The sequence below is a fragment of the Chelmon rostratus genome, chromosome 6, assembly GCF_017976325.1.
Source record: "Chelmon rostratus isolate fCheRos1 chromosome 6, fCheRos1.pri, whole genome shotgun sequence".
Taxonomy (NCBI): domain Eukaryota; kingdom Metazoa; phylum Chordata; class Actinopteri; order Chaetodontiformes; family Chaetodontidae; genus Chelmon; species Chelmon rostratus.
In genome coordinates this window covers 15,097,186-15,120,654 of record NC_055663.1, presented here as the reverse complement: position 1 = coordinate 15,120,654, position 23,469 = coordinate 15,097,186, and the positions used below count along the sequence as shown (strand labels likewise).

General features: G+C 40.6%; 3 protein-coding genes across 5 annotated transcripts; all 3 read right to left on the bottom strand.

Annotated features, from left to right (window-relative positions):
* Positions 1 to 1,951: 1,951 nt before the first annotated feature.
* On the bottom strand, positions 1,952 to 9,256 carry LOC121608326 (high affinity choline transporter 1-like). The gene is made up of 8 exons (XM_041939569.1): positions 9,073 to 9,256; positions 8,826 to 8,939; positions 5,525 to 5,680; positions 4,824 to 4,972; positions 4,502 to 4,648; positions 3,144 to 3,297; positions 2,568 to 2,785; positions 1,952 to 2,467 (listed from the first exon to the last, which is right to left on the bottom strand). The coding sequence occupies exons 1-8, from the start codon at positions 9,254 to 9,256 to the stop codon at positions 1,952 to 1,954; spliced, it is 1,638 nt and encodes a 545-aa protein (XP_041795503.1).
* Positions 9,257 to 13,186: 3,930 nt separating this feature from the next.
* Positions 13,187 to 16,705, bottom strand: cfap161 (cilia and flagella associated protein 161). Its single transcript, XM_041938239.1, has 8 exons — positions 16,634 to 16,705; positions 16,393 to 16,482; positions 16,076 to 16,293; positions 15,905 to 15,986; positions 14,985 to 15,020; positions 14,656 to 14,778; positions 14,405 to 14,478; positions 13,187 to 13,977 (listed from the first exon to the last, which is right to left on the bottom strand). Exons 1-8 carry the CDS (start codon positions 16,703 to 16,705, stop codon positions 13,791 to 13,793), a joined length of 882 nt encoding a protein of 293 aa, XP_041794173.1. The 3' UTR covers positions 13,187 to 13,790.
* Positions 16,208 to 22,991, bottom strand: cers3b (ceramide synthase 3b). Of its 3 annotated transcripts, none has more exons than XM_041938233.1 (13): positions 22,577 to 22,991; positions 22,274 to 22,317; positions 22,064 to 22,138; positions 21,104 to 21,277; positions 20,770 to 20,887; positions 20,365 to 20,483; positions 20,213 to 20,270; positions 19,782 to 19,832; positions 19,559 to 19,651; positions 19,301 to 19,429; positions 17,835 to 17,941; positions 17,596 to 17,749; positions 16,208 to 17,460 (listed from the first exon to the last, which is right to left on the bottom strand). In XM_041938233.1, the coding sequence occupies exons 4-13, from the start codon at positions 21,274 to 21,276 to the stop codon at positions 17,341 to 17,343; spliced, it is 1,122 nt and encodes a 373-aa protein (XP_041794167.1). In that variant the 5' UTR covers position 21,277; positions 22,064 to 22,138; positions 22,274 to 22,317; positions 22,577 to 22,991; the 3' UTR covers positions 16,208 to 17,340. The 3 variants fall into 3 exon arrangements, with proteins under 3 accessions (XP_041794167.1, XP_041794168.1, XP_041794169.1); XM_041938234.1 differs by having other exon boundaries at positions 22,064 to 22,109; XM_041938235.1 differs by having other exon boundaries at positions 21,104 to 21,280; positions 22,064 to 22,109; positions 22,577 to 22,621.
* Between the last annotated feature and the right edge of the window lie 478 nt (positions 22,992 to 23,469).

Sequence of the window (23,469 nt, the reverse complement as noted above, 5' to 3'; positions counted from 1 at the left end):
CGTCGCTGTTCATTGACGCCTGTGTGATCCTGGATGCGGCTTTATAATGTCGCTGTCAGACATCAAGCGTGCAGGTGCGCCGTGCGTCGCGGTGAATTGTGGGCCGTTTCTGGGACGTGAGACAATGAGGAATTCAATGCTTAAACCTTTTTATTATTATTTCAGATTAAACATTAACTAACCCAAGCCTGCAAAAATGATAGACTGAATGATTGACTGTGAAAGTAAAAAAGTGAATATTAATTGTGTGGCGTTTCCTCGAACCAGTTTATTATAGAAACGATTAAAAAAACCTGTAATTGTAATTCGTAACCGGGAATTAAAGGGGTGATCGTGATATATTATGAATATTCCAGCATTTGAAGTGAATAGGACCTTATCTACATCGGTGAATTTAATGACTTTTAAATAAATATTATGTTCATTCTTCATCTTACTTTCAACTTATACAGGCCCACCACCCGACATAAACCAGAAAAGCATTATATTACCGTTCATTTAGATTTTGAATCTTAATTTGAATCTTAATTGCTAAATCTAATTAAGACTGTGTGCAACTACAGACGCAGTACGTGGAAGGAGCGAATACGTGTTATTTGAGACATCATTTATGTGGCGAAAAATAAAAATAACTTCAGTTTACATTGGGGTGGCTTCAGTAGTGCATTAGTTTAACGAAGCCATCAATCTGCGAGCCTGTGCTGGAAGGTCCTCTGATATGCTGCCGAAGGGAAATGAGTGGAAACGAAACAGCATTCCGCTTCGATGTGAAAAAACGGCTTTGTCTTCCTTCAAACTGCAGTTTCGCGGATTTTTTGTTTGTTTGTTTGTTTGTTGGGGGGGAAACACAATCTCGTGAGATTCTGGCCGGTTCACACTATTCAGGTCCTTTCGTTGTTCAGGTGTCGCCCTCTGCTGCTAAACAGGTGTCATTGCAGTTGCATTGTGGTCAGCGCGCTTGTCAGATACAATTTAAACATGAAGTCAAATCATCAAAGGAAAATACTTGAATGTATGAAATACTCTCGGTGATAAAAGGTGTGTTGTTTTTTTAAGGTTTTTTTAAGCAACATAACGGACCCCTATGTGCAGTGATTTCTATAACATTCACATTGTGCAGCTTGTGTTTAGGTACCATTTTTAGTCTTTTTCTCCCCGTCATAGACACACACACATACATACACACTGAAAAGACACAGACTCCATCAGATACAAAGATTAGAGACATATTATTGTTTCGTTTTTTTATGAACACTTGCAATCACAAAACATCAAAAAATAGCAATTCTAATTCTATATCTCGATGGTCCGTCAACAATGATCCCTTTGAAACATAAAATAATGGTAAACACTTCTACAACGGACACCTCCTGCTAGACTTCTTGTTTCCGGGGAACACTCAACCTAAGGGTTTTAAGAATCACAATTGCATTTCTTTGTCCCTTCAGTGCTTAATATATATGAAAAGAGGCAAAACTGCTTCTCAGAAAGTAATGCAATGGCTAATGATTACACAATTAAATAACACTGACTGGGTTGATCTTAATTTACTGAAAAGGCTTGAGTGGAAAGGACTAGATTAATAAACTATGAACATGTCTGGGTTAACTGCGATTAACAATTGAGGAAAGAGGTTCATTTTAAGAGGATCAGGACTATGTAAATTCCGACATTAAAATCAGAATCTTGAGGTCTTCAAATGTGGCCTTAATCCTCCTGTTCTGTTTGAAAGAGACACCAACCGTGTCTTAACTGCCTCCCTGAATCACTCTCAACATACTGCTGGTCGGTGTTTGGTGCATATAACGCATATACTTCAGTATTAAACATGTGTAGTATACAGTACATGTAAGAATGTGCAGAAATAGCCTGTGCAGAGAATAAGGTTGGCAGGAATTTGCATAAAAAGAAGTTTGTGTATACTTTGGCTGAGGTTGTAATAAATGTAAGTCTAGAATTTTGTATGAAGAATACTGTTCTTTTCCACCTGAGGAACAGGTACCTCCTCCCCCTCTTCCTCTTTTATCTCTTCAAACACCCCTAGTAAATCCCAGGACTGAGGAATTAGTTGGTGACAGAAGCCGAGCTCCATCAACTTAGACACCGTAACAATACATATCACAGAGCAAAGCATGGCCAGAGTCCTGTAGGGGAAATACTGTGTGATAACTCCGTCCTCCTCCCTCCAGCCAGGGTACAGGAGGACAGCAGGGATCCCCAGCACCGGCTCCCCGCTCAACCCACGCATCAGCAGTCCCACTATGAAGCCGCTAATAGCGCCGTAGCTATTAGCAGAGCTGAAGTGCAGCACGCAGACAAGCTGCGGGAGGATTATGCAGTAGAGGAGGTCCCCACTCAGCAGCCAGAGGGCGAACACACTGTCATCACCAAAGGCCAGGCCCGTTCCTGCCAGGCCCACCAGCAGCACGCTAACACGGATCACCCGCTGAAGCTCTCGCTCTGAAGCCTGCAGGGAGAGAGAGAGAGAGAGGAAAGAGGCAATAAAAATTGAGTTACTTTGCTTAATGCTGAACCAAACACGCACACACACTCACTCACACACACACCTGCTTCCTCAAAGTCGTCTTGTATATGTTTTGTGTAAACATGGATGCAGAGGACAGCAGTACAGAGTCCATGGAGGACATTACTGCTGCAGCCACAGAACCAATGCCTAACACTGACAACCAGGTGGGTGTGAGGTAGTGCAGAGCCAGTGGCAGGATCTTCCCTGCCTCCCCTCGTTCAAAAGGAGGAGGTAGACCATATGCAGTCTGGTTCCAGTCTTAGAGGAAAGGAGAGGAAGAGGAAGGAGGAGACATAGAAGTAGAGAAAGAGACAGCAAGGGTTGAGAGGAAAAGAAATAATGGGAGGGGAAGAAGCTTTCATGATTACTGTGATGGCAACAAAGCAAATAAATAAATAAAAGCACAGGGGAGAAGGAAGCTAAATATCTGAAAACAGGCTACGTGTCCCACCATACTGATTATAATACGCAACCATCACCAGTGACGCAAATGCTCCCACACATGCAAATGCAAAGAAAAAGAAAGCCATTTACCATGGGAGTGGGAGCTAATTGTTCAAACATGTTGTCTAACTGAAAATATATGCATGTACTGTATGTGCACAGTGATGAGTACCTGCAGAGGCAGCCACCACTCCGATGACAACTGAAGGGATTCCCATAATAAAAACAGTCCCGGCAGCAGCAAAACAGGTGACCTGAGCCTGAGCAGAGGACGCTGCAGAAAGGATCCTCTGGTATAGAGCTTGATAGGCCAGTCCCCCCAAAGCCTACAACATACACATGCAAACATAAGAAACACACACTTTGTCAGTGAGCAACTTGGCAATTTATGCAGTTTAAAAAAAAAAAGAAAGATCTTTCAGTTTATACTGGTCAAACACAAATTTATCTAACGAGACAAATAACGGCCACATTACATTTAGATGTGACAGTTCCAGGGCCCTGGTATTCTGCATTGTGGTGTGCTAATATGACTTCCTGGTACAGGGTGTTTAGAGGATGACACTTGTTGGAGTTTGTCTTAAAGCAAAAAACACACACCTATATGTAGACTGTAGGAGTTGTTGGTCACTGCAAATGTTGCCTCCTGTCCATACAGGCCCTAAAAAGACCCTCCGCTGTTGCAATTCCAATGTAAGATATGGAGGACAAAGTCTACAGTCCTTGTTCTGTTCTAATGTGACGCTTCTGGAGTATGAGTTAATAAATCAGGAGAGCATATTCCAAACTTTGTTAGCCTTTGTATTTCTATCCCTTTACAGCATCTCAGCAAAGAAAACGCTGCCCAAGAAAATAAGAGAATTTTGCACTAAAAAGACTGGATTTCACTTACATTCAAATTCCACTAGGAGGAGATCTTTTCACTGCCAGCATGGGCAGGAGGAATTATCACAGCATCAAAAACGATTTCAGTGAATATTTGGGCATGTAAGCATTAAGATTGAAGTGGCAAATTGTATTGCATCATCAATGCTACTGGTTGCTCCTGTGCATGTTCTGTCCAAGTCCAAATGTCCACAATGTTACCAGAGCAACAACTGCAAATGAAGAGGGGTTATCTTCTGTTGGACTACACATGCACATGCACAAACATGCGCACAAAACAATCCCTTTTTTCGATCATTGAAGTCTATTCCAACTGTAGCATTTGAAAGAGTAACAGCTAGGCTATCAGCTAAAATACCACAAGATATCCTGAACTTAAATCTGAGGTGAAATTTCCACAGACCTTTAGAGGAAAAGCACAGGTGCAAAAAAAAAGAAAAGAAAAATGCCTAAATTCCATTTAGCTGTTTCACCTTTGAATGCAACACTCCAATGATGAATTACAAGTTCTCAAAGATGTATGGGATGCCAATACTAGAGAAACACGATGTACTGTGGTTCCATGTGTGCAAAGCTGCAGCTTGAAATGTAGTATTTCAACTCCCTTAAACACAGAGTGACACAAAATAAATTTTAAAATCTAACCAATAAAAGCATTTCATCAGCCCATTTTCCTGCATCTGCCAGCTCCAACTCTCCTATCCAGGCGTTGACATTGGATTGGTTGAGGTGGACTGCTTGTGAGATGTCAGTAACTGCAGGACTGAGTACCAAAAAAGGAATACAGAGAAACTGAAATAGAGGAAAAAAAATGGCTGTTAAAGCAAAAGGATAAATCATCAATTGCATTACTTATATTCCTTATCATTTTGTGGCGATCCCTCCATCCTCCTCCCTCCCTTGTCAGTCATTTCTGTCACTCACACCCTCTGTTACCCCCCCCCCCCGAGCTTCCTCTGTTTCTCACCAGGCTGACAAAGATGAAGGAAAGCTGGATGATATCAGTATACGCAACGGAGTAGAGACCCCCTAAAAATGTGTAGACGATGGAGACAGCTGCCGAGATAATGATGGAGAGGGCAGATGACAGTCCAAGAATTACGCTCATTGTTCCTCCTGGAAAACACAAAGAACATTAAATCAGAGATGAGAGAATCAGAGATTACGTATATATATATATATATACATACATATACATATAATGTTACAGTTGATGTGGTGGGAGTTCCATATTTACAGCTTATATTACTGTTTATATAACCCCCGTGTTTACTTTTTATACTTAATATATTAACTGTGTATATTAAGTGTGTCTCATGTAGGTGTGCAGGCCAGCTCACCGGCCCGTTTGCCCAGAGCTGTGAGAAGCCCTTATCTTTCCACTCTCACACACACAAACTAGAAAGCCTTGTCTCTGGAGGAAGGGGGGAAAGATAAGACTCAAGGCGCATCTTCGTTACAAGTGCTTGTATTGTTTAAGCAGACAGAATGAAAGGATAACTGTTCAAACAGCTTTCACTTGTCTGTGACTGCTGATGAGAGACAGATCTAAATATAAAGTCTGAGTGTAACTGCATTCTTTGGTCTCTGCCTGAAAAAGGTGTAGGCCTTGTACATATACGAACAGCTGTAATAAACTCTGAAAGGACTGCATGACGTGTTACTTACCGAGAGCAGCGAGGATGCAGGCCACCCACAAAATATCACTGACCAAAGCAGGAAGCAATAGTGTTGCAGTGAAGAGGTTGCCATAGCGATGCTGAAATGGGTCTAACATGGTCACATAGCGCTTTGACCTCATTGGTTTTGCAAAAAACAATCCTCCTTGAGAAACACAGAGCATAGAAAGACAAAAATGGTTGAAGAGATACATTATTAAATATATTGTAATGATTTAAAGTAGAGCTGAAGTCATTTCTATCTGCTAACAATAACAACTGAGAGACAGCAGCAGCAATTTTGATAATCGATATATCATTTCAGTCATTTTTTCAGCAAAAATTAATTGGTTCCAGCTCAAATGTGAATCTATTCTTTTTTTTTAGTCTTCTGTAATAATAAGAGGGCTTTTGACTACTGGTCAGAGAAAACAAGACATTTTAAGATGTCACCATGGACTCAGGTAATATGGACATATTTCAGTATTTGACATTTTTGTCCAAATTTTTAAAGGGAATAATCAGTAGAGTAAGCAATATTGAAAGTAATCATTAGTTTCATCCCTAGTTTCACGAATGCTACAAAATCCTATAAAATATCCTATAAAAAATGAAGACAAAATTCCCATTTGCTTTTGCCAACTAGGTATGGGCTGAAATGCTGTCAAATCTGTTTTCCTCACACAGTAGCTCTGTTGTTAGTGTTGTCACCTCACAGCAAAGAGTTTGTGGGTTTGAGGTCTGACTGGAAAATGCCTGCATACAAATCCTCCCTTTGTTGGGGTTGCCTTCCTCCCACAGTCCATGAAGAAGCAGGTTAGATGAGGTGGAAAATTTTTAAATTGTCTGTAGGTGTAAAAATGTAGGTCTGAATGTCTGTCTGTAGGCCCAGATAGGACCACAATCTGCTGATGGTGTGTGAAAGAACATTGATGGGAAAAATAATGCAGTTGCACAATATGATCTGGCTGCTTGGCATGTGCATTTGGACTTAAAAATCAGTGTTTTCTTTCTTAAGCAATTAAAGTATTGTAATGGGTTATCAATTATTTCAGTAAGGTATCGCTGTCTGACAAGGTGTCCATTAACAGAAATCAGTGAATGACGGAGAGGCCAGAATTGTCCGACATGCATAATTCCTAATTATGACTAACACCTTGAAGGGAATTACCCCTCTTAAACATGGTCACTTGCCAAAGAAAAGAAAGAAAGAAAAAGATTATTCATTTATATTTTCATGCACTCTGCAAATAAAATCTTAGTTTCTCTGGTAACACCTGAGGGTTTGACTAATACATGGACCAATCAATATATCCAATTTAGTTCCTATGCAAAGGAAATGTTGCAGTGAATAGAACGAACCTAAGAAACAGCTTGACAATGGGAGATATTCTAGTACACTCAACTTATAGAATCCTTTGGCTCACCTATAAGTCAGAAAGCTAACGTTATGCTAGGAAGGTTCAAAGTCAATTACATTTTGTAGAGCTGACAAGGTAAATGTAAGTTACTCGTATCTCTACCAACAAGACTAGCTAGCTATCCATTCATGTCACTGACCCCAAATCAATATCAAGATTTAGATCAGGCATCTCAAACCGGTTCCATAAAGGGCCGCGTGGCTGCAGGTTTTCATTCCAACCCAGGAGGAGCACATCAGGCCAACCAATCAACATCAAGGGATCACTTAGTTATCAGCTGAAGACTGAGATCAGCTGATTAATTGATTCCAGCCTGGTGTGTTCCTCCTTGGTTGGAATGAAAACTTGCAGCCACATGGCCCTTTATGGAAGCGGTTTGAGATGCCTGATTTAGATGAACAAAAGAGAGTTCATGTGTACTGAATACAGCCTAAAGTAGGAAGTTGAATAGCGAATGACATGTGAGATCGTCGCTAATGTGATGCAAAGTATCAGAAATTTCAGAGGGAAAGCACACTTCTTGCAACTTGTGTGGTACAGTCGCCATCCTGTGGGGTCCAGAGGATGAGGCACTGAAGGATTGCACTCATTGTGTTGAAGTCACTCATTTTTGCAATTAGATGCTAGCTTGTTAATGTGTTGCAAGAAACTGTAAATGGAGACTTTGACTGCCTCCCTGTTGCTATGGTTACTCATTTTAGTTACAAGCTGATACTATGTAGCCAGGCCAATAATTTAGATGGTGAACAGTCAGTTTCACTGGAAATTCTTAGAAGGTATCCATTATCAGAAATTAATGGATAACCTGCAGCCAATCAGATTCGAGTATTCACTCAGATCATGGTATAATTTGTGGGAATGTGTAGGTTTCCACGTCTTAAAAAACAAAATTCTTTATTGCTTGACAGACATCTACTTCTAATTGGATTTTGCCAGAGTCTCATCAAAGTACCTCTACCCTTCTTCTCATCCAGTGCATGTTGGGATAGGTAAAAGCCCACAACAACGTTACTAGTTACTACTACTACTAGTTATGAGTTACTAAGGCTGCTGTATGGTTTATAAGTATAATTGCCCTTTTATCGTTTTTGTATTTTCAGATCTATTATTATTTTTATTCTATATAAATGTAATTATTTATTTTTTTTAATTTTCTCTAGTTATCTGTACTTATTTCTGTACCTATGCTGCTGCAACACCTGAATGTCCTGTCTGGGGATCAAAACAGGCTTTACTAAAAGATGACTCAATGTATCACCAGTGCCAACTCAGCTGATGTGCCTCATCAGACCATTTTTTTGAGTGCTGTTAATGTCATCAGAGGACTATGATCTGATAAGTATTGAAATCAGATGTGGCATTAGCCTCCAAATATGTTTCATGGTAAACTTAATTCTAAATGCAATTTCTAGTGATATGCACAGGCGTCTCTCCCTGCCAAGGAGGTTTACTTTCATTCATACAGCTTGCCAACATGATGCATTTCATTTCGGTGTGTGTGTGTGGCACCTTGGTCCTAAAACAGGTCAGTGCAGCCTATGTTGAGACCCTATCAGATAGGTATGTGCAAATCATATTCATTTATAGCAATCTATGCCCTTTTAATAGTTTCTGCATTACTTTTTGCATCTTCTTGACTATTAACTATTGTTGAAGAATGAAAAGCACACGTGACACATCACACCCTGCAACACTTGAGTATGTGAGACTGAAAACACAACCACACAGTGCTACTACTTCCCCAAAACAAGAAAAAGCCTTTAAAATGTCAAAATGTTAGATATACTTTTGCAGCGGTGCGATAATCTTTTTTAGGTTTGTACCATAACCATCACCTCCTCAGCTAGTGTGTGTTACCGTACAGAAACTTAAGCTGTTTCAGCCACTTACCCAAAAGAAAATTGATAAGATATGCAGGAGGACCCATAGCCCAGATGAGACCTTGACTGGGAGAATAAACAGCCTCAGCAGTTCCCATAATGTAACCTCCACCAACCCATGTTGCTATAAGAAAACCAAAAAAATAATCAAGTGAAAAGGGAGACACAAAACACAGTGAATGGAGCATAGATTGCACACAAGAAGGGACACACATGAAGTACTACTACATGACAGACATAACAAGTAAAAATTCTACCTGTCATGGTGAAAACCCCGACCAGGACATTAATGTTGCGGCCACCGACAATGGTAACTTCGCTCTTGTTGCCAGCACATGTCTTCTCCACTTTCTTGGATTTTCGAGATGCCCAGATCCCAATTACCAGGATGACAATATAAAAAACCACGACAGCCACCAGTCCAGGAACATTCACTGCCATGATTGTCTGGGCACACAATACACATTCCATCAAGTACACTAACATATAACATATTAAACACAACAAGTACACTTGAATATACAATAAACAGCTGTTGCCATTTGTTTAGTCAAAGAGAGATAGAGGTATTGTCTTTGGGCATGTCCAGGAAGCACCACTGTTTAAAGCAATAAGGCCCAGTCAACCAACTGAGTCTCAACTTTACCTTGACAGGCAGTGGATGAGCACTTAAGAAAGACTCTTCTTCTCCACTTAGCAAGCCCATCATGACTTGGCAGTCATGGCATTGCCAGACTTGAAAGAATAATGTGATCAATCTTCACAACACATGTATAGTACCACCTACTTGAGACTGATACAGAGCCAGGGTATGCCTGAAATAACACTTAACTTCAGCAAAGCTGATTGAACGAGTCATATCATAGCATGAGGGGCTCACAAGTGTGAGTGGGGTGGCCCAAGACAAAGTTGCACGCACATACTCAGTCATGAGACCCACAACAAACAAATAGCTGAAGAAAGGGGGGTAAGACGCAGGGATGCTCAACATGGATAAAAAGCGTGTAGCCAGGGTCAGGCTACGATTGAGGATCCTGATGTCAAGCAACCTTTGGGAAGTTTGGATTCGTCAGTTAAAAATACATTTCAAAATGGTTCCAATATTTTAAGATCCAATATTTTTCCACCAGGCTTTAGTCTTGCCCTAGCAAGGTTTTGAAACCTTCATATTGGGAAAAATATTCATTTTATACGCTTTACTTTAAATTATGGGTCCATAATTACCTAGTAAGTTCATTGGCAGTTTCCTGGAAAGAGCTATGTAATCTAGTACTAATTGTAGGGAAGAAAGTTAGAGAAGGACAGTTGTTTTAGTTAGAGCTGACCAGAAGAATTTCCTCCAATGAACTACTCCAATAAAATGAACTTGCAGAAACTATAGTTGAGAAGTTAACAATGGAAAATCAAAAGTTTTCACTGAGGTTATCTGGCTGTGTATTTTACTTGCTAAGTTCTTTCACTCACATCCCTCACTGTTCAAATTCAATTAGTGGAGTTACTCAGTTGTGTAATCTATGATTTATAGTTTGGTGGTGATAGGCTACTTGTTTACAGACAATGTACTTCCTGGTTATCAAGAGTACTGCAGGTCAATCTGACACTGACCATAAACTATAACGTATGCAGATTGCCTGGTGTGTTATTGTTGAGTCCTAGTCTGTGTCTGTCTATGTCTGATTTCATTTGAAGGAGTGTTTGTATAAACGCCATAATAGTTTGCCATTGTGCTTCAAATGCTTGTTAGATTTTAGAGATCTTCTGCAGTAGCAAAATCAGTACCATTCTTCGTAAAATCCTCATTAAATCTGTGATAATTTATTAGTCTAAATCCCTCCCTTTGATGTATCACTAAGTGTATTTATTATCTATTCTTGACCAAAGTAAATAGCACGGTGTGAAAACACCAGTAAAAGTCTTGCATTTTTACTTAAGTGCTAGTACTGGATTACTACCAACAAGAGGATATTATGCGGGCAGAACTTCTTCCATAGTGTCACAATATTGTTTTACTGTTCATCAATGTGCAAGCAGAATTTAGCTGCTGAAACTGGAGCAGATGGAGCTGTTGTATCTATTCGAGGTGATTTAATCTAAAACAATATATTGTATTTGGAAAGCTAAAGTTGTTTTTGTATATAACATGGGCCATGTAACTATAAAATAGCCGTTAAAAATGTGAAAGGTAAAAGATTCCCTTCAATGTGGAGGGACAGTGTCGCTGGTAATACGGCGTTTTGAATGGTGATTGCTCAATAGCCAACAAATTAACGTTTGAATGTCTTCAAAATCATCCTAAAACCTAAAACAACAGCAGTCCTCCACTAGATCACCGCAAATGATGGCTCTGTCATCTAGATTTCCAAGAGCCGCCGTACAAAAACAGGATATTTTATAGAACGGTTTATGTGCGCAAGGTTTAATAATCATGTTCTCTCATAAATGCCGTTTACCGACGAGAAGACAGGCCACACGCCAAAGCGACGTATAATCCTTCAGGACGGACATCATCACCAGCTACAGAGGGTTAAATTGATATCTACAGGGCTATCAATACGTGGAATATTGGTTTTATCTCCTGTTAGCAGGTTCAGATATCTGCACTTGTTCTCTCCGTCAGGTCCCACCGTTCGCGTTACACCAGCTTCCATTTAAGCTAGCTTAAAAGTTAAATGCAACCGTTAACGTTAGCCGCAAATTAAAAAATCCAAATATTAGGCAAATGAGCTGAATTATTTTAATTCTACAATGACCATGGTGTGTGTTGTTTTTAAAACCTTTAGCAGTAAGATTAAACGTGAGCTTGTATATTGTCTTCCCATGTGGTAGCTAACGTAACGTACCTTTCTGTAGAGTCCTGTCTCCCACACATCTGCTGCCTCCAGTTAGACACTGAAAAGCCGCGGCTGGTCAGTTCATCTCTATTGTTGTCCCTTTGAAACGTGACACCTGGGGTCGCGTTCAGCGCTGTCAAAACGTTTTGAAACAGAGATGGCGGTGTGATAAATGTGAGTTTTGCGAACGGATGTAATTGCTGTGTCGCTTCGTTTAAATCATATTTGGAGATAAATCAGGAGTGTTAAGGTGGCAAGATATTTTTAGCGCTGCTGTGAAACGCACTTGCGCACAATCGAAATGAAACGAAAAGGTTGCGAAAACCCGTGCAGTTTATCGGTCTTTCACTTGAACGCACCCTCGACCGTAGGTCATCGTAATAGTGTTATCTATAGTAAAAGATACACGGATCCTGGGTATCATATATTGTATCTTCTGTCATTGATACTATACTGTATCTTCAGCCATACATAACGCTAGTGCTATACTGAAGGTAAGTATATTTTTACCGTGACAGGCCACACGTATTCCGCAAAGAAACACAGAAACGCGGATGTAGCATCATGCGCACTTAAAAACCTAAACGCAAATACGTTTTTCAGCGTGTTATCGAGGATACAGGAACAAGATGCCCGAAAGGATGCCCGAAAGGTGACACTACCTGCACAGTACAGTGTTGTGCAACCACGCAGGCTGTGTGGAGTAAATCTTACATGTTTTCCGCTAAAAAGGGAATAAGACAAGTGCAAAAACAGCAAACGCGTATGAATACTCAGTTTTACCATACTGCATAATGCAAATGCATAAGTGACTCATATAAAAGACCATAATAAAATTACAGAAGAATATAAGAACATAATAGATAATAGAAAAACAAGTTTTTAGTTAATTAATTAATTAATTTGCCCTTGTTGACCTAGTTACTAACACACTATCAATAGGGACCTAAGTGGGAACGCCAGCAAACAGGAAAAACAACATGCATCCAGGTGATGTGCAATGTGTTGAGCCTACTTCCTGTTTTACTTTCGCGATCAAACCGTGTAATTGGGTACGCGTGATACGGTAATGCAACAGTAGCACAAGCTTAGCCACACAGTCACAAGTTTGCTATCTTAGTGAAAACTAAACTGAGAAGTCATGCCAGCAAACCTCCCGAGTGTGTTGAATTGTGCAAGGGTGTGTTTTATTGCCCATGAGTTCAACTTTTAATCTTAAAGACGAAGGATGTATTATTTCTTGTCGAAAGTTACATAGCCTCACCTAAAACAGTTACTGTGTCATATTATTTGTCTGAGGAATCTTGTCTGATTAACCCAAATTCCACCTGCAGCACCATGTCTGACTCTGAGCGTGATATGCACAGATGATTGATCCATTGTATATGAGTGACAGAGGATGTAGCCTAAATTTTCAGGACCACAGCTGGCAAAGATAAAATCCACACCTGTCCATAAATCCATAGGGCTGTACCTGTGAAAGATCACACTTTTGACATTCAGTGATTCATAGCTTTCAATTTATTCCAAATGAGCTGGATACCTTACACAAGATCATGTGCCCTGTCATTTTACCTAAATTGTCATGAATGGTATAAGAAGCATGCAGCTGAAATGTCATAAATGATCCGACCTCTTTCCTCATTAGAAGACAATAAAACGAGCCTTAAACTTTTCATCATTTTCAGTGTTTCAGTGTTCAGTGGTGCGCACTGCTTAGATCAATTTTTCTTAAATTCAATGACCCTTTCATGACAAAGGCTATTCTTCATTCCCTGATCTCATCAATATCTCATTTAAAATTTCTTTCAGAGGAAATTCCAAATGCATGGGAAATTGTTCAAATCTTGCAAAGTAAAACAGTGAACCCCAAGTTTACCCCTCCTTTGTTTGAAGAAAGATATCAAATGCTTCTTTCCACAGAACCTCCTGGTGGCTTGGCTAGTTAATGTGTATCATATAACCTTAACATTCCAGGTTGGAGGCCAGCCTAGACTCTCTTTGCACAAGGAGAAAAACTCAGTGACCCAAACAGAATAAAACACAAACTTAATTTAATAAAAGTTTAGGTGTTGTTAATGCTGTGTTATCAACATGTACTATTTGAACACATTACAGAGTTATGATGATGGATTGTGTTAGATTTAGATGCCAGGGTTTGCCTGCGTGAGCTCCTTGTCGTTAGCTGCTGACTGTGGGTGGTTGAGAAGTACAAGCCCACTTCCTGCAGGGTCAGAGGTGCACAGTATCCAATGGTTCTTGTCTTGTTCAGCTTTATGGGAGTCCAAGAAGGTATGTGATGTCACCTCATACTCTTTGCCATATGTGGTCCTGCAGGGACACAACTACTGTTACCTATGGAATGACAGCAGGCATGCAGGCATTTGCAACATCCTCACTTTTCGACGACAAGTGGCTGTCAAGAGCTGACTTAAACTAAATACTCTATGACTGATTTTTTATTTTATTTTATTTTATTTGGGCTAAGAAAGCAGATTCTTGCCCTACAGCTACAACTCATAGTTGCCTTGGAGTTGACCAGGAGTAGAGACCTCATTTTGAAAAATAAAGAAAACACATCAGGCTGTTGGCTTTTACATACGGTAAGCTGACCTGCATTCACAATGCAATTTTCTTCCTCTGATATCTCTCTTCTCAGACATGAGTGCAACACAATTCAAAAAACTTTGTATTGTGTTTAACACAGCATGATATTGCTCTTAGTCTGGAGCTATGTGTAAAGGGTGATTGGAAATACCAAAGGACGTGATCACCAAGAGCAGCGAGAGCCTGGTTTGTCTTGCAGTGTATGATCAGCACCTTCACATTGGCCTAGACAGAAGCATACAAATAATTGCATGGAAGTTCTCAATGCACTGGAGGTGAGGGGAAGCACAAGAAACACATTCTGCATTCCATCTACTGTGTTAAGTTAAAGATTTACAGTAAATATCAGAAAATGCTGTGACAGGTGGAATAATTAACCTTGAAGGAACAGTAAAAACTCACAGGGACTGGCTGATCCTCATATTCAAGCCTCTCCTGGGGGTCAAAGTGCACTATCTTCCACCATGACAGAAAAGAACTGTCACCATCCAAGTTCACTTCTTGTAGGCGGGACTTTTTTGCACACTTTAAAGGAAGTCACAATAATATGACATTGAAAACAGCAGAAACTCTGGTGTAATGGGCAAACATAACCACTGACAATCTGCATTTAACTTAAGTGTGCATGTAAGTGTTCTGCATTGTTTAATGTCTCATCAAAGTTGGTGGTTGTTCAGTCTAATGTATTCTCCTTGATGGTCTTCAATATGTTATTAAGGTTAAAAATCTACCTTTTGAAAACTTTGCAGGTCACTCGTCAAGTAAAGCTGAGGAAAGAATGGAAAAGAGAATACTGTGTGTAAACACACAAAGTGATATGCACAATGCAAAGTGAACTGGGTTTGCTATTTTAAAATCCCTATATAACAGAATCATGTTAACTTGCTGTGTTAGATGTGTGAAGATAAAATACCACTAATAAAAAGGAGAGCACATCTGTTCAATAAATGAAATGATTCAAACATTCAAACAATTCATGCATCTCGACAACGAAGAACTGATGGTAAAGGGGGTCTCTTATTTTTATCAAATATTACAACAGTCTGGTATTGTGCTTCCATAAAGTTTGGGGACTTTCTGGGAAACAGATAAAAAAAAGACTGCTCAAAATCAAAGCAGCTGAGGCAAAGATGTCCTGAGTTAGAGATTTAGAAGACCCTACTATTACACCTCCCACACTGCAATTCAACTGCATCTATCATTGGACCCGCCCTGCCGAGTAAATACCCTCTTCTTTCAAACTCCACACCCCCAGTTTGTAACACAAGCATCCTGTCAAAACGTTAAAGTCTCCAAGACCCACTGAGATAATCTCAATCCATAATAACCAATCTTTAGAGTTATTTTCTTATTCTCCCTTCAGAGCCAAAGCGGATGTTTCACAACTCTTTTCATGGGGTGTGGAGTACAACACAATATCACACTGAACTCTGTGTGTGTGCCCCCTTCTACATTCATACAGTTTCTGTGTACTTAAATCTGCAGTTTGGAGCTTTTGTGAGCTCTGGAACACTTCGTTAAACTGTTGCCAGGAAGCACAGTTCTTTGCAAATGATTGCATTCTGTTTTCATTTACATTTTACACAACATCCCGACTTTTAGGAATTGGGGTTTTATGTGTGCATGTGCATGTGTTTGTGTGTTCACTTACTCCCCTGGCAAAGCCACTGGTTGTTTTCAGGGCAAAACTTTGTTCAAAATGCAGAGTTGATCCTTCAGGACTGCCATCTACACTGCAATCACACAATCAGTATTAAAGGGTGTACATCTGGGTTTTTTGCCATGTCGGCTGAAGTCGTTTTAAGACTGTTTGTGTGAGTACCTGGTAATGATGAAGGCAGTGCGTGTGCAGGGCTGAATAACTCTCCCTGCACTGATCCCGCATGGGGCTGGAATGCCGGGCGAAGGAGTCTTCGTCAAACTGTTAATGTCAGCGTTAATGCTGACTGCACTGCACTCCCTGTTTTCTCCTCCCATGTTCACTAACATCACAACATCCCCAAAATGCAATTTTCCATCGTTTGACACCGTGAGATTCACCTACACGCATGGAGAAACATCATCATTACCATCCCAATCGTCATTGTGACATCATTGTTGCTGTTAATGGTGCTCTTAAATAGCTTTAACTCAGTTTACCGGTCTCAAAATGTTCTGTTTGAGGAAGTCTACTTTTTGGGCAGTAAGCTCGCCACTCTCTTTTTTCTCCAGGTACTCTTTCATTGCATCCTGGAAAAACACAAATATACTCGATGTGAATTTTTCAATATGTCTCCACTACTGCTACGTGTATACTGTAAGTTAAAAGAAAACTTTCACAACATAATTGACGGCTACGGACGGCTTTAAATTATCTTAACCATGAGAACTTGAAACAAACCTCTTCTAAGCGCAGGTCTTCAATCCAGTTTCCGATTCTAACGTTTGCGCGATGAGTTCTCATATGAGTCATTTTGGCTATAATACTGACGACTATGTGTACCGATAAGAATAGAAATGTTAAGCTACTACAGGTGTTTTCGCCGTTAAACGCTGCGTAGTGGTGCTTGTGTAGTGGTTTCTATGGCAATTGATGGTGAGGGGCTGTCTGACGTTCCAGCTTGTCAATTCTCGCCGATTGTCGCGAGAGGGCGTGCTGGCACAGACACAGATGCACACTGCTTACGAGCCAATGAAATCTCTTGATATATTTGCTCATATTCTGCTTCCCACACCAGCAGGACGAGATAGTGGAAAAATACTGACACGTGAACAGTTTCAAAAACATAAACACACATACAGGAAGTCACAGTCTTTCAAACATAAATTTCCCTTTGATGCTTTAGTTTTACATAAATGTGCTCCAACAAACACATGTGCACACGTGTGAATGTCATCATTGTCATTATCATCATAATTATTCTCAGAGACCATGAGGCTTCATCTCTGTTAATGTGTCAGCCTTCACAGTTCCTTTACAAATTATATGCTGCTCATGCATTTTTACTCTATATGCAAATAGATTCTAACAGCTGCAATTCAAACTGAATCTCTCCATGTGTCTGCTGTCCATTTTCCTTTTCCTCTGTTCCCGTCTGTCTGTATGTGTCAGTGGCCACTGGCCCGGCCTCTGGCTCCAGAGCCATTTGTGTGACTCAATTTCTGATTTGTTTCCTTCAATGAGTCACTGTCATCCTCTTCTTCATCGCTCCTGTCATCGCCATCCAGCTGATGAGCCACAGAGAAGAGGAAGAAAATGAGGGTGAACCGAAAAGAAGCAACAAGACATGTAGAATTAGAATTTTCATACATTTCTTTCTTTAACATATATCACTATACACATCGAAACACCTATAAACACACCTTGCTGAAGATAAACTTGTAAACCATTCGTAATATAAGAACAGCCCAGTAGAGGTGGAGCATCTGTAGAATCAGCAACATCACATTGAAGAAGTAGTAGCCAAAAAAGGGAGCAAAATCCTCCAGTGGGTACACCCATGTACAGTGGATCACCCTGTAAAAGATATGCACACTTAATACAACATGCCAAGATCATGCCAAGATGCATCATGCTGCATGCTTCCATGTCACGCACTTACCAGAACGGAAAAATGACAAGTCTTGTCACCATAAAGACAGCTGTAAACACCACAAACATGCCGTCAGAAGTCTTCTGCCACTTAGCGTAGTTAAATAGCTTTCCACACTGTGAGACAAAAACAACTCAATTCAGTTCAAATTTAGCACTTTTATAGCACTATCTCTTAAATCAGTTGGGAGTGTTCTACATCAAAAGATCAAAATAAAACAGCAAACCATTGTTGATAAGCACATCCATGTATACATACACATGAATATACACAAGCACACAGACATAGCAACATACATATTGTTCAAGGCATTTCCAAGTGCTTTACATAGAGATGAAACAGACACAGCAAAAAGTGCTTATAAGCTAAGACATCCTTGCATACCCACACATAAATGCACATAAAGATACATACAAACCATCACACATACTGTACAAATACAGGGCATTCATTTCAGAAAATGCGCAACTGAATAAGAGGGTCTTCAATTTGGTTTTAAAAGAATACAGTGTTGGAGATCAGCAGGCAGACTGTTCCATTCATTAGGTGCATAAACATAATCTTGCCAGACGTTGAAAATGCCCAAGGCAAAAAGGCAACCTCAGATTTCTGCTTTGTGACAAAAGAGATCTGCTGGGATTGTAAAATGATGGCATGTCGAAAAGAGCAGGATTTTGAATTGTAGTCTGAAAACAATTATCAGTGCAGGTTTCAGAGGACTGGAGTCAGGGGAGGACCCAGGATGGAGCCCTGTGGGACCCCAAACACAAATTTCTGTCTGTTGGAGTGGATTTCTCCAAGTGTGACAATAAAGTGTCAATTAGGCAGGTAGAATTTAAACCAATGGAGGACCATACCAGCTAAACCCATCCAGTTTCTTAACCTTTCCAGCAGGATCCCATGATCCACTCAGTCAAATGCAGAGTTAGGTCTAAGGGTGTTAGGGCTAAAGGTTTTTTGTTGTCACTGTTGATCTTCAAGTCATTAACAACTTTTAAAAAAGTGGTTTCTGTGCAGTGAGACGTGCGTAAGCCAGACTGGAATTTATCATGAATGTTATCATCTGTTAGGTAGCTGTTCAGTTGCTGATATATAGCCTTCTCGATAATCTTACTGAAGCAGGTTGGAGATTAGCCTGTAGTTGCAGAGTACCTTTGGGTCCAGGTTATCGCTTGTAGCTGGTAGCAGCAGTTTTCATGCAAAGATGCCGGTCTGACCTGTTTGTGTCCTGCCTACAGCAATTTTAGCAATCAGTCAGTCATCTTGAGGCTTTGCATCAAACTCCTGACACAACCACTAAGCCACATTTTTAGCCTTATTGTGTTGTGATTGTTTTTCTTTGAAGATGTAAAAAGACAGCTTTGCAATCTTGAATTACTTTTCTAAGTCTCTCTGTTTGCGTGACGGTGCAAAATCACAGTTATCCTCTAATACCGCACCAGCCGACAGTACACTGATGCAAAAACAGCGCTGACCTCTAGCACGACGTCAGACGAGTCGTGAAGTACCATCACAATGGTTCCAATACGGATGTAGTTTGAAATCCAGGAGAAACTCAGAAGGATCAGCGTGGCGGTATGATGAATCACCTGCTCTTTGAAGTCCTGCACACATACAAATGACAGGTAAAGTTGAATGTGTATGACACATCCAGTTTATTGCAATTTTTTTAACATAAAAGAGGCAGATTTTGTTTTAAGAACTGATACGGCTGCACACATCTGCACACTCACCTTCCGTTTCACATCAAAAGTGAGCCTGAGGACAAGTGAAAGGTAGAAGCCCATTTCCAAGATGTAATACCAATACTGAGATGGCAGCATGGACTGCATGGACACATAACACACACATGTAGTTGATGTTTATTAAACTGCATACTGTAATGTTGTATAATGATAATAATAATAGCAATGGCAAAAACACTTTGTTAACCATTTAACTTTGTTTTACACTTACTTGTTTAGGGAAGCCTGCCCAAACCTCCTTCAGATTATAAAACCAAGGTTTCTACAGCCAACAGAAACAGAGAGGGAGAGGAGTGTGACGTAGGATGGAGACTAGCCTTGAAAAAAAAGCAACAAGTAATCGTTGGCCGTGAGCTCATGCATGATAGTCTCCCATGTCAATTGCCAGAGTGTGAGAAAAACCCTGAACTCACAGAGAGGCATGAGATAGGGAGCGAGACGACGAGGTTCACATGCTGCACACAGTGAAATCAAAGTGGTACATACAAATAGACAGACGGAGAGAAGTAGGGAGACAGAAATGTCCCACAGCGGCAAAAGCAAACAATTTGTGCAATGGAAAAAAATGACTTACACAAGAGACAAACCCTGTAATAGAACAGTCGCTGTGATAAAACATGGGAAAAGGCCAAAACTACTTACATCATAGAGAGCTAGGACTCCACAGACAAAAGCAAATGAATAAAACACACATCTCCAACTGTTGACAGACAAGAACAATAATGTCACATTTTTACACATACACGCTTGTTTCTCACGTTGGCGTATAATCACGCACACAAGCAGACACACACCTGGCCTCGCGGAACCTCTTGCGAAGCCCTGGACGCTCCATGTTCCTCCTCCGCCTGAACCAGACTTGAACTCTCCTTTCTTGCCAGCTGGTCTTCTTGCACAGAGACCTCACATCAGCCTGAGACACGAGGGAAACAATCCAGCCCTTACACTCACTCTCTGAAGTTATACACCAGTATGACATTTTAATCTCTGATGCAAAAAGAACGTTTGATTTACTGCGCATCTAATTTCAGCAAAAATGACCAAACATTTGTATTGATAAAAAAGTTAGTGTGGCTGACTTAGTGTAGCTGTAAAATACCTACCTACACTACTATATACCATATGAGTGACTGTTGAGATTACGGCGTGTGATTAACAAACCACTTCTGTTTTTCAGTGAAATGACCCTTTTAATATACCTGTGAAGGTACTCGTGCTTGGCTGCAGAAGTAGTTTTCTAGGACAGGGTTTGGTTCTGCTGTGAGACGCCCCCTGTCCTTGATTCCGCAAACATCAGCCAGTGGTGTAGCTACATACCTGCAACAGCACACGAGCAACAGAACAGTAAATGTGTGTCAGAATTTCATACTGAATAACAAAGTATCTGGCACAGTACAGCAGTGAGAGTCCCCTGTATATCATTGCTCCATGCATCTTGCGCAACATAATCACAGTATTTTGATGCCGGATGACCGCATTGCTAACTAACTCGCTGCCACACCAGCACATTTTACTCACATACTATATTCTCACCTCTCAAACAGGTATCTGACAAGAAGCACGCAGAGGGCACAGGGCAGGGCAGCGGAAAGATGAGAGGCTTTAGCATAAACACGATCTTCACTGTCCTCCAGATCGGACCAGGAGACGTTTGCTGGCAGCCACAGCTGCTCCCAAAACAGCCACTCACTGACTGTCTGCAACATGCTGCTGGGACACAGAATACACCAATGAAAAAAAACGTTAAATTTTCCACTCATAATGCAAAACATTTCAAATCACATTTAAAGTGTATTGAATTTCTTAAATGTACAATTCTTAAAAAAAAAAAAAAAAGTGGAGATAAGTCTACTTTTCCAAGACAGAACTGATATCAGAGGAAGACTCTTTAAGACTGGATTAAACATTTGTTAAAGTGGATTCATTTAATATTCCAAATATAGCAGGAAAAGATGTCAGCTGGCCAAAGTAGCTGCACATTTACAGCCAAACCAGTTTTAAAAAAACATAGACTGAACACTGGACACAGGCTGGCATGCTGAAGCAGCTACAGCTCTGGTCCACAAGGCAGCGCAGCCAAAAATGCACCACACTTTTTTTTTTTTTTGTCTTAAATCTACTGAGCCAGATTTCTAGTTGTGGCCACTATGATTTGCCAGTACCTCCCACTGGTACAGCTGCTTTGTGGACATGCAGTCATGAAGGAAGTGCTAATGTGGTGATGGACAACAACATTGGATATCAAAGGGCAAGGAAGATAAAGAAGGGTGAGGAGCAATTCAAGGTTGTAAAGTCCTTTTTCTTGTGGACTCTGCCCATAACGTGTTGAAAACTACCTTTAAAATGTGCAATCAAAGCTGCCTAAACAAACAGAAATAATTATAAATATCTGCTGTGATGCCCTGAATTATCCACTGAGATAAAGTATAACTCGTGCGTCCCCGGACACCAATGTAGGTTAATAAGTCATCATGGGAAAACGACCACACATACCTGTGGGCGCTGTTGTCTTGACAAGTTCCAACAGATGAGAGCGAAGCTGAGGCACAGGGTGGATACAGAGACGGTCTGTGTGACAAAGTCCAGTGAAACTAAAGTCTTCACTTTAAAAAATCTCCAGTTTGTATATTCAGTCCTTTGCCAGTTACAGATTAAGTCTATTAACATATGGACATGCACACACACACACACACACAGACTCACCGTCAGTATGCCCACTGAGAGACGCACAGTGTTTTTCCAGGGACCTGTGTGTGCGAAAAAAGTGTGTTACTCATGCAGTTCATGTACTGAACTTATCCACGTCAGATAACAGCCCTGTTAGATCATGTGTGTTCACACTTGCAGCTATTGTGGAGCCATTCTTCAAAGACTGCGTAAAACGCCGAAAAAAGAAGGCAAATATTTACTCATGAGCTAATGCCTTCCTTAATCTGTACGATGTACCTCTTAGTGTGTGAGACAGGCTCCAGTGAGCATGTTGGTTTTTTGTGTGTGGTCGCTCACCTGGTTAGAAACAATGGGATCCTTCCCTCCCACTCAGTCTGCTGTTGTGATCACACCCTCTGTATCTGCAGCAAATCCTTCAAGGTAAGGTTAGCTCAGCACTGGACACTCAGCGTTTTGTGTTTTCAGTTAGAAATGGCATAAAATGCAGCAGTCATCTGAGTGTGCGATTATTTGCGTACCCTCACCTGCAAGAATTCCCTTGGAATGCTGGGAAGCCCCCACAAAGGCCCCATTCACTGGTGGGGCAGGGAAGGAGGAGCCAGCGCAGGTAATGGACAGAGGAAGAAACAGGAACTTTCACACACAAAGAGGGACAGAGTGAGGCATCGCTCTGGATTAATAGCTGCCTGGGTTAATAATAAATCATGCCAATAAAATTCAAGCGTCCGTGCTTACAATTAACGGTCTTCCTTGCTCAGTTTCCATTGGGAAATTTTGAATTTCTGGTTATTAATTACAGGTCCGTGGTGTTAATGTTTTATACTATGGTAGGACAGCTTTGAAAGTGGAAGGTTTCAGGGGGATACAAAAACAAAGCAGCACATTCCTGAGCACCCATATTAAAATACAGGACATGGAAAAACCTCTTGGTTTTTCACCGTACACCAGAGGGGGGCAGCAGAGACAACACAATAGGCCTATCAGTGTCAATACTGTCTCCATCTCCCAATGAGGATTTACTACTGACATGTTGCGAATGTTGTTTAGTTGTTAGTATCTATTAGTTAGTTTTTATATTTGTTCAGCCTGCATATGTCTGGATATGTGGTGTTATTTGTCACTTTTTATTTACACTGAATTATGGGTGATTTCTTAATATATACAATATAAACTGCAATAAATATATATTTTCTCTCTAATCAAAGCCCTTGTGCCAAAGGTAAAAGACT